General features: G+C 39.4%; 1 protein-coding gene across 1 annotated transcript in view; it reads left to right on the plus strand.

The window, feature by feature from the left end:
- Positions 1-9,879, plus strand: part of LOC107686333 (zinc finger protein 423-like) — a 19,302-nt gene extending 9,423 nt beyond the window's left edge. The window contains exons 4-6 of the mRNA XM_016483300.1: positions 7,115-7,272; positions 8,112-8,177; positions 9,768-9,879. Coding sequence (XP_016338786.1) covers positions 7,115-7,272; positions 8,112-8,177; positions 9,768-9,879 — 336 coding nt within the window. The remainder of the gene's footprint in view (positions 1-7,114; positions 7,273-8,111; positions 8,178-9,767) is intronic.
- The last annotated feature ends 1,835 nt before the right edge of the window (positions 9,880-11,714 follow it).

Genomic DNA, 11,714 nt, shown 5'->3' on the forward strand with positions numbered 1-11,714 from the left:
TCCCCCCTCTCGCTCTCACAGTCACCAGTAGGCTGAGGTGACACCTCATCTCAATCAGTTTACCTCCTCAAACTTGCAACATCTGCTCCCCTCTCTTCCTCTCCTCTCCTCTTTTCTCTTGTGTCCTTCCTGTGAACGCCCCACCACTGTGTGAGTACGCTGCCTGTGTCATTTTCTGTACCGTCACTTTGCTCCGCCGGCAGCCCAAGAGGAACGTGCACCAATCACGAGAGACTTTCCTCCCACAAATTAAAAAAAAAAAACCCACACACACACCTTTAACATTCGTTTTACACACCTGAAGGCTTCCTAAGGCATGCTTCAGGTGGTTAGGGCACCTTGAGGTTTTGTGACTTGATCTTTAATTTAGGTTTAGATTATGTTGGGTGTCGTTTCAAATCTTCGCTGCCTGCGTTTGCATGTAAGCGGCGTTGAGCATAGGTGAGGGAATCGATAAAGATTTCGAGCTGTTGCGGTTTGCTGCAAAAGAGCTTGATTACACTGAGATGGGAGGGGTGGAAAAAGCCTAGTGTTTTAATTAATCTGACTGGTGAGGCAGGCGAATGCGATCAGAGCTCCGTTCTCCAGGAGGCGGTGAGCCTGGAGGAATGTGGGTTTATTTTTCCCTGCCTGTTGATTGAAGCCTTGTGATTATTTAATGTAGACGTTTGTCTCTGTGCGGAGAGACCGCGTAATGATTTTACTTAGCACGGAGGCGGCAATCCGTGTGTACGGGAAAAATGAATTTCATTAGCACTGCCCTGATTTCATCAAACAACCGACGGCTCCAGACTGCACCGGGTCATGCAGACTTTTATTTACTGTGTGGTTTTTATACTGCATTATCATTAGTTTCATGTTGCAGTGATCGTCTGTTCAGCTTCTGTTCAGGTTCTTCTCTCATTGACGCAAGGCTCTGTCAACCTGCAAAGCGGTCGCATCCCATTGGTCTGTTTGAACTTGACTCATTTTTTATTTAAATTCTGAAAATAAATGATCTTTTCTGAAATGGAGACTTTCTACTGCACACTGTGATTCAGATACATGTAAAATAGTGTTGTCAAATGATTAATCGCGATTAATCGCATCTAAAATAAAACATTGTTTACATAATATATATATGTGTGTACTTTGTGTATTTATTATGTATATATAAATATACACACATACAGTATATATATGTATATATTTTATTCATATAATTTATATTACATATAAATATATTTAATATATAAACAACATATTTTTCCAAAATATATACAGTACATGCATGTGTGTGTATTTACATAATAAATATTCACAGTACACACACATATATTATGTACACAAAAACTTTTATTTTGATTAGTGGATTGAGCTGTAGTCAGCCTCTTCACCCCCCTCCGTCCAATGTTGATTCTCCCTCACTCGTCTCAGCTGTATCGCTTCTCTCTCTCCCCGTTTCACTTTTCCAGGGTCTCTTGTATCGCACCGCTGTGATCTGTGAAAGGTTCAGGATTGAGCGTTAGAGGACAAGTTGTTAAAGGGATAGTCCACCCAAAAGGTCCGTTTTGTCATGTCGTTATAAACTTGTACTGTATGAATTCCTTTCCTCTGTGGACCACAAAAGAAGATACTTTGAAGAATGTTGGTAACTAAACGGTTGCGTTTTCCATTGACTTCCATTGTATGGAACCAAAACTGATTATCAACATTCTTCAAAATATCTTCTTCTCTCTTCTGCACAAGATACGACATGAATGATGACACATTTTTAATTTTTGGGAGGTACTAGTTCATGCAAAAATAAAAATTCATACTCGATGCTTTTTCCAAACCTGTTTGCCTTTCTTTTTACTGTGAAATGTGTTATTTTTGGTCTATACAGTGAAAGTCAGTAGGGTCCAGTGTTGTTTTGGACCCAGTTGTCTTTCATTATATTGTCAAAAACAGTTGAAACTACAGCAGATAAAAGAATGTCATACAGGTTTGGATACGAGGGTGAGTTCTTTTTTGGGTGAACTATCCCTTTAAGTTTGTTCATTTGTATGTGACAAACATTCTGGAGCCATGTTAGGATAATGAATGCTAAAAGAATAGTTTATCAAATGTTGACATTTAATCATCCTAATATTTGTCCAAACCTGTATGATGTTTTTTCATCTGTGGAAAACAAAACCAGAAGTTTAGGAGTAGTTTATGGTCTTTTCCTAGTAATAAAAGTGATTTTAAGTTAAAATGACAAAAATATAATTAAAGTGGTTCTTATGATTTATTTGGAATGACAAGAGGGTGTGTAAATGATGACAAAGTGTCATTTTAGAGGGAACTCACACCATAACAATGGTTATTTTTCTAGTTCTAGTGTATTTTGACAATTTAAGACATGCAAAACCATGGCAGCCCAGTCTCCCTACATACCGTCACCATGAGTGAGCCATGACCCCCATGTCTGACCTCCACCATCTAACCCTCATGTGGTCATAGAGCTGCTGACTAACTGTCACCCTGCCTTCTCTTTCCACCTTCCCTGCCTGTCGGACGGCCCATAGGAGAGCCCGCCCAGCTGCAAGGTTTGTTCCCCCTTATCTCTCTCCATTCTTAGCTAGATTACCTGAATGAATGACCCCCCTCAAGCACACATACATCTCTCACTGCTTGAGTAGAAGGACCGGGGCTATAGTACAGAACAGTGCATGATTGGTCACATAAAGGGGTCATGCCATACTTTTTTCATTTGTCATTCATTTATTTTCCCTCAGGTCCCCATAATTCATGCTCATTTTCCATACCCTCAGAATTAAACAGACCATTTTTGCAGCATGTGAAATGAGAAATGGCTTTTACTGAGGAGCCTCCGCCCTTCGGCAACAGTCTTTGCAAAGCCGGATTTACGTTGGGACAGGATTAAAATAATAATGTGTTGTGGACTTCCCTCACATCTTGCGTTTTTGTTAGCTTTATATCAAGTGGAGTGATAGTATTTTCTTGTTATGGTGGTTTAGTTCCTACTTCCTCCATGTTAACATAAAATAGGAGTTGTTTCAATATAAATGTGGGCGGTTGTGGTGTATTCAGTGAGCTTGGAACAAAATGTTTTTGGAGCTTTGTGAGAGTAAATGAAACATTTTTAAACTTGCCTATCTATCTATCTATCTATCTATCTATCTATCTATCTATCTATCATCTAATTGCTTCTTTAGTTTCATAAAATTCATTCTTTGAATACATTTAGTAGAATTTCAATTCTGTTTTTCAATTCTTCTATACATTCAAATTTAAAATGTGATTCTGTCTAGTCTTCTAGTCTTGTTTGTTGCATTATTCCAAATTTAAAATACATTTATTTTAGAATAAACAGTTCATGAGACTCTCATTTCTGTTGTAGAATATGATTTGATTTAGAATGTGATGTCAAAAATAACTTAAAAGGGCGCAACCTTGCTTATATTATCATGTCATTTGATTTCCATACTCCATTCCCTCTGCCAGTTTACACACAAACACCCACACACACACACCCACACACACTTTGTCATATTGGTTATTTGTGCATGGGGCTGGGCCAGGGGCATGAATGCACATACACCTGAATGAGGCTGCTCTCCAGAGAGCATCGCTAATGTCACCGTTGATTCTTAGTTAGTCATCCCAGTGATTCTGATGCCTGGAGCACGAGTCGCACATGTGTTGTCAAGGCAACGCCACATAGATGCTTGCCGATTGACCCCAGGGTGTTCTCTGTTATGTCATAATAGTCTTCTTGTCTCAACTGTGGGTGCGCTTTTCCATATTTGAATCTTTGCATTGTCACATCACAGCTATTATTTGTCAAAAATCCATTTTTAATGTGCGCAAGCAAAGTCAGATATTTCTTTAGTGCAGAGTGAAGGATTGCGGGATTGTCTCGTTGTGATAAAGATGACCGGTGCTTATCTTTTTTTAACAGAAAGTGATGCCACAGAGCAGTGCAGGCTTTTTATTTTGCTGGAGGTGATGCCCAGCTCATGCTGTAGACCAGTGGTACTCAACCCGCGGCCCGTCACAAATTCAAATGCGGCCCACCATGCTGAACACAAAAAAAAAATAAAAATTTCAGTTTTACAATTCATTTTAGTTTTTACATTAATTTAAAAATGTACTAAAGAAATATAAGCTATAGCCTAATGTTTTTATGTAAAATAATTTTGTTTTTCATATATTCTTTTTCAGACATGAGCAGACCTACTCACATAATTAACGTTATGCATTTAACGAACACTTAGCCTACAAGCGCGCACTTTGGCAGAATTCAATTCAAATAGTTATCAACAGCCATTAGTTCGGTAAAATTGAGCATCAGAATGGACAAATTTGTTTTTAAAGGAGTAAAACGAAATGTGGAAAATGCCAGCGAAGGAACACATACAAACAAGAATAGTCACAGTATCAGCAGTGAAAGTAGGAGAGTGCTGGACTTTCGGACCTCATATTAAATTCGAAAGTGCTTTCCATATTTGGATCAACATAGGCTACATTTGTGAACGCACATTTTCTGCAATGTCTCGCGTCAAGTCATGCTTCCGTGTGCGTCTTTACAGACTGCAACTTACAATCGCAACTTCATTGTGCTGTTACTCCTTTCGAGCCGAATTTAACAAAATTGGTCAGCTCCTGACAGCATCAGATGTTTTATTTATGGGGAGTAGAATTATTTATTTATTTCAATGAATGTAATTGGTTGGTTTGTATTGGTGACGTAATATGTAAATGATATGCTTGCGGCCCGCGAGACTTGCACTTGGACCATAGTGCGGCCCAGTGGAAAAAAAGGTTGAGAACCACTGCTGTAGACTGTAGAGAGACACACACACTTACACATATACACACACACATGCACGGAGGCTGGCTACTAAAGGAGACCTGGCGCGGTCTGTCTGTGTCAGCACAGACTTAATGAGGCAGCACACAAGAAGCTTTAGGAGTCAATGGATGTAGATAATGTGGATGAGGGTTCACTTCACTGAGCCGCCTGTACACGAGCAAGCCAGTGTCTAGCCTAGGGCCACAGTGTGTGTGTGTGTGTGTGTGTGTGTGTGTGTGTGTGTGTGTGTGTGTGTAGCCATACTCCAGCACCCTCCATTCTGTAGTCACGAGAGCAAAAGAAATCATCATTCCTTCACATTGCATGTCACTCCCTGTTATCCAGCCCCTGATGTCTCTATTGTGCACGCCGAGCCGATGTTAGGTTGAGTGGCTTTGGTGAGAGCAGTTATTCCTCAGTGTTCTGATGTTTTAAAAAGGTTGGGTTGGTTTTTATGGCTTGTTAATGGTGTGGCGCTCTCTACTGCAGCCCATGTGGCAAGTACGTGAGCATGGGAACAGATGACAGCCCCTCATGCACATCATAGACCACCTGGAGCTAGCCAGGCGGAACCTCATAGGAGCCGGGCAACGATTGAGGGGGATGATGGAGGGTGTGCTGCTAGAGGTGAATAGAGAGAGGGAGAGAGAAAGATTGAGGGAGTTGAGCTTGACCAAATCAATGCAACACACGTGCACGGTTAAACATATGCACATCTGCATATGGTGTTCTGAATACTTGATTTTGAATGGTCATTCTGCACTCAAATATTTTTGTGTAATGACTGCTAAACTAAATAATTGAACGTTGCCTAGCCCCTGGTAACATATTTCTTACATAGCTATACTAGTTGTATGTTGCCTGTTCGCTGTCTCATTTCTCTCATGTAATAAAATAATCTAAAATCAATATTTTATGTTTTGTTTATTAATTTAGTGTGCTTCAAATCAGGGTCTTGATGACCCTGTTGGCAGCAACCATCCAACTGTATATCATGCCTTACTTATTCAGCACGTCATTGCATAACCTACACTACTGTTAAAAAGTGTAGGGTCAGTAAGATTTTTTAATGTTTTTGAAAGTATTTTATGCTCACCAAGGCTGCTTTTATTTGATTCAAAGTACAGTAATAAACAGCTAAATTGTGAAATATTATTTAATGTAATTTGTAATAAGTTAAAAAATTAACTTATTTAATTAAAATTTTTAATTAAAAATAAGTAATGAAGATTTTAACATGTGGATTTATGAAGAGTCTTCAGAATCACACAAAAATCATTCTAATATACTGATTTGGTGCTGAAGAACCATTTTTATTTTTATTAAGTACAGTTGTACTTAATATTTAAAAAAAAAAAATGTCAGGATTATTTGATGAATAGAAAGTTCAAAAGAACAGCATTAATTTGAAATGGAAATATTTTGTAATATTATAAATGTCTTTACCAATAACCAATAAATAGCTGATGTATAACATCTATTTTATATTTTATACATTTTTTCTAAATGCATTTACCATAAAACACTAACATTTATAATTTTAATATTATATTGTTTTAAATGGCAGAGTTGTATTTGAGTTTTTTTTTAAAGATTTCATTCAACAGTGATGTTATGATTAATTTATAGTGTTGAATATGCAATTTATAGTGTTATGTTAATTTAAAGACAAAAATAATCAGTATGATACTTATATATCATGCATTTTTATTGTACTGTATGCAGGTTTGTGTATAAATTCACATTCAAGCTCAAACATGCTGTGGTAGCACATGACCCCTAACTTTCTCCATGACCAAACACCACTGATTTAATTTAATTCCTAATTCCTTTCTCTCTTCCTTCTTCCCTCCTTTGAATAGCCCCCACAGAGAATGTCATGTTGAAAAGGGAGTGAGGCAGCAATGTTTTGCCGAAATGTTTGTTTGCAAGGATGAGTGATGTCTGATCCCCCTGAGAGCTCATTTTGCCACGTTTGCGCTTGATTTGCTTCTTATGCTGTTTATTAAAGGTAATTACAAGCTGTTTGGAGATCTATAAGAGACCTGCTCAGGGGGAGCCTCCTCCAAAAGGTGTAGGAACAGAATGGAAAATGAGGTACACTTGCGGGCGACGTGGTGAAATCGCATGGGTAGGGGTTGCAGGTGTGCTTAGAGAAAACACTGCGGAGGAATGTGTCTATAGTTGATCGGATTTACTGATACATCGCAATCTCTGACACGGGAAGCGCTAGATCCGAATGAATCTTTGACATGCTGGTATGTTAGCAGCATGTGTGTACATCTTTCTCAGGTAAATCTGGTAGAGGTGCAGCTGCCCCGTTTCCCCCTTTCCCTCCCTGCCGTCCCAGATCCGTCCAGGTGTGTCTCAGCCAGCTGCCGTGGAGGGGAAGGAGCGGCGATATCAGGAGCTCGTCAGCCTCCCAACCCCCCCCTTCTCCATGCCGTGCGGTAATTGTTAAAAAGACAAACAAGCTGCCTGCCTATCTGTGCATAATGAAAGGGGGCCAGCCGCAATTTGGTCCTCACTTAATTCATTAAGTATTCTGAATTTATTTTCTCGAGTGACAGTGGCATCTGTCGTAGCTGGCGAAGAGGACTTACGTGCACATGACGTTACACAATGGAATGCGTGATGAGGGGGAGGAAATGTGATAAGGGTGCAGTGTTAAAAGTATAGTTCACCCAAATTTAAAAATTCTGTAGGTATTTATTTATTAATGTTCTTTCTGCAATGTTCTGCATGTTCTTTCTATGCAGTTACTATGAATGGACTGAATCTTTAAACTTTCAGTTTAAAAGTGTTATAAATGTTCCATATGATTTAGTCACTATATATTCCAAGTCTTCTGAAGCCTTATGATAACTTTGTGTGAGAAACAGCATAGATCTATGCCATTATTATTAGATTTCCTCACGAGAATTCCTAAAAGAACTAGTAATGTCCAATTTGTGAATGAATCATTCGTTTGAGTTGTATCTTTTCAGTGAATCACTTGATGCAGTGAATGATTCATTCATGAATCAGACTTTTTTGGTTCTACTTAACTTAAATGTTGGTCTTTCTCTCCTAAAAACTTATCATATGGCTTCAGAAGACTTGAAATGTGGAGCATGAGTCATTTGGACCATTTTAATCATCCTTATTGAAGCTTTAAAGTCTCCATTCATGGTAATCACAAGGAAAAGCGGTCAGAAAAAGAAAGTCAAACAGGTTTGGAACAACAAGAGGGTGAGAAAATCATTTAAGAATGAAGAGGTCTCATTTTTGGTTAAACTGTCCCATTAAGGAGGTCAATCAAGGTGTGCGGGGGTCAAGGAGTGTGCGATTTAGCAGAAGAAAAGGTGGGGACAAGGTATAGATTTTGTAAGAACCCAAGTTCACTCTAGTTGTCGTCAGAAAAGCAGAGCGGTGCAGGTGATACAGCGGTGCCAGGTAAACTCTGCAAATAAAGCCCCCTAAATACTGCCTGATAATTAACATCTGCTGTCTGGTGTGATCTTGCCTCTGCACATCAGCTCAGTGTGTGAGTATATATACTGTGTGTGTGTGTGTGTGTGTGTGTGTGGGAGGAAGGAATAAGCGGATGTCATAGCTCATCAGTGCTCTATGTGAGATGCGCAGGAATCGGGAAGGCACACTCTCGATGGAAGGGCGGAGGCGGAGGTCCCAGAGAGGCGGGGGGGGGGCCCTCAGTGTATGTGCGTGCGCTCGAGCCCGTGTGTGGGAGAAGGGGCCACCTGGGGTCGGACTCTTCAAAGGCCGCTCTCTGAGGAGCGGTGAGAGGTGCCTGTATGACAGGAATCTTGGCTTTGATCCGGAATAGGAGTCAGAGTGGGAGAGGAGATGGAAGGCAGGAAGGATGAATCCAGAAGGGAACTCAGAGGTGTGACTTGCAGATAAAAAAAAAACAGAAGGTGTGGGACATGGTAGATCTAAGATAGGCCTATCCCGTTAGGTTTCTTTTAGGATTCTCTCTAAATCTTCACTTTTACCCTGTGGGTATGCCTCTAACATGCTTCTGCTGTTTGTCTGTCTCCTTGTTTTGTTGTATGTATAACTCTGTGTTCACAGGCATTCTGTGTTTATGTTTCTCGCTTTGAGTTACATCTGGATTGTTTAGAGCATTCATTTCATTAACTAGTGGTATATTGTTCATAAGTTTTAAACTTGAACTTGCAACTTTTCCCAGCTTGTTTGGAATACAGACTGTAACCTCAAATAATGTGATTTATTGAGGAAAGTTGTTCTGTTACATTTTAAAAGTTTAAACATAGGATGCACAATTATTGTTACCATATCATATATTAGAGAATGAAAAGTATATTACATTATGCAATACATATATTACATAATAAAACATACATGTACAACAACACATTGTAAATAAAATACTAGATACATATATTTAGTGTAAATATAATATTATATATGCAATATATAATAGAATAGTTATATTTTATTGCATGTTTATTTCTACTATTTTACATTTAGATGACATTTGCCATCATTTAATGCTCACTTGAAGGTAATCTAGCTAATCAGTAAAAACAGTAATCATTTAATAGCATAGTTGATTATAATATTTAGCAAATCTCAAAATTAATAGCTATTTTGTTTACTATAAATAGTAAGGCTGTGATGCCTAGATATTAATATTGTCCATCCCTAGTTTAAACTTGTGCTTTTCTCTCTGTGTGCTTAAAAAAAAAAGGAAAACTTTTTATATAATCTATATAAATATAAATATAATATCAATATAAATATAAATACAAATGTTTTTGTTTTGTTTTTGTTTAGTTTTTTTGCTTAAAGTAATCTAGAAGTTTGGGATATAGAAGGAATTCTGTGATTGGCTTGGTTTTATCATGCTGTGTCCTCACTGGTTATTCAGCATCACCAACATATTCAGATATTTCACCTTGAATTTGTTGAACAATTTCAGATGGAAAACGTATGAAGAGATTAAGAGAATGAGTGAGGGTAGAAGATTATTGGGTATCATCAAGATCGAGGGATGTGACGGGCGGGTGAATTTGGCAAGGAACAAGGGATGAGATGAGAGGAATGCATGATCAGTGCTTTTCCCTCCCTCTCGGTACAGAGATGTTGCGGGAGGAATAGATACGGAGGGAGAAAGAGAGAGAGATAAACTGACTGAGTGCTGATGAGGGAGGTTGACCTTCGGAAGTGAGTGAGAGCGAGCGAGGAGGATGAGGCTGGCTGACAGGGGCTCTCCTGGTTTTTGGCAGCCTCTCAGTCAGCGCGGTGAGCAGCTGGACTTCATTAGGCGCTGGTGTTAATTACTGGGTCCAGGCTGCAGCACAAAACACTCACCGTAATTCAGCCAGGGTCACCTTGAAATTGATCACCATCAGAGAGAGGAAGATGGACTGAGTAGAATGAATGAACGAGTGACACAAACTATTTGGTCTGTTTTTAAAACCTAGTAAGGCACATTCCCAACATGAAGACTGTTATAAACGCTATGCATCTTAAGATATAGTTATGGCTTAATTCTAAGGCAATTTGAACCCTTTGCAGTGGATGCAATACCATAATGAATTCTGATAAGCTTAGTGGAAAAAATGAACCCAAGATTACGGATGAGCCAATAGAAACATTGACTTTTAAATACTTAGATTTCATTCAGTACTGAAAATTATAGATAAAAATGGTGTGTGTGTATGTATTATGTTTGTTGTCTGGTACCTTAGTGTCACGCTTAAGACAAACTTTATTGAAAGTTGTTGGAAATCTCTTGGAGAAGCTCTATTTGTGTGGAATACTGTACGTTGATGCCAATGTAGAGTGATCAAAATCTTTTTTTGTTTTTTCCAAATTGTCTATACTGTTCCACTAAATAGATTTAGATTTGATAGTATGTGTTAAATAGAATATGTAGAACGTTCTACAGCTCTGCAGAAATGCAGGAACAGATTCTGTGCCTGCTTGAGGTTCTATGATGGTTAGGTTGCTGTCTTGGAAAGTTTGGCATCGAGGCAGCTCACTAGGTTCTGAAACAGAGTTTGTGTCTTCTAAAAGAACTGTGAAATAAAAACAGCTGTTTCTTAGCTAGTGACACAAATGGTGAGTATTAAATGCTACAGCTGTAGCAGACGCCGTGGAATGTCGGATACGGGGTGAAGTCGCAGTCAAGGCAGTGATCGCTGCGGCTTGGTTTCCTGTGACACTGGCCTGCAAGGTCAACCTCCCTGTGGCGGATGACTCAGCTGACCAAACCTGGGAAAAGGACCGTTCAGGGCTTGAAATGTGTGGGAGAGAAAGCTGGCAGAACGCACAACATTTGGAGATTATTTTCCGTCCACTGCTGTGGGACCTCTTCACACTTATGATAGCTCTGTCGCGCACATACACACAGTTATACAATTACTTTAAGTTATTCTTTGCAGTGAAGCTCACGGTCCTACCTTGGCGACACTATGGTAATTACAGTACAAGAGGACAAAGAGAGACAAATGGAAGTCGAAGAGGTATGAGAGAGAGAGAGAGAGAGAGAGAGAGAGAGAGGATGTAATAGTCGGCCTGATGCATATGCAGTCCCTGCGTACCAGAGGCGTACAATAGAGTGCTTTTATTCAGCATCCTCACAAAACAAAAGTCTACCACTCTCTGCTCTCAATAATACAAAGGTCTGATACAATCTCCTTCTTAATTCTCAACCATGTCAGTTTTTCAGGAATGTTTTTGCCTCCTCCCTGAAGAAAATCAATGCATTCTGATTTGGTAATTTCCCATGGTGCCACGCTCTGTGCTCCCTACGCTGAGAGAGGTGACAAATCCGGTCATGGCGGCGTGAACCTTCCCCCCTCTCTTCTCATCTTTCTCTGTTTCCACCCTGCTTTTGTTTGTGTTTCTCTCTCTCCCTCTC

The sequence above is a fragment of the Sinocyclocheilus anshuiensis genome, unplaced genomic scaffold, assembly GCF_001515605.1.
Source record: "Sinocyclocheilus anshuiensis isolate Anshui unplaced genomic scaffold, SAMN03320099.WGS_v1.1 scaffold481, whole genome shotgun sequence".
Classification (NCBI taxonomy): domain Eukaryota; kingdom Metazoa; phylum Chordata; class Actinopteri; order Cypriniformes; family Cyprinidae; genus Sinocyclocheilus; species Sinocyclocheilus anshuiensis.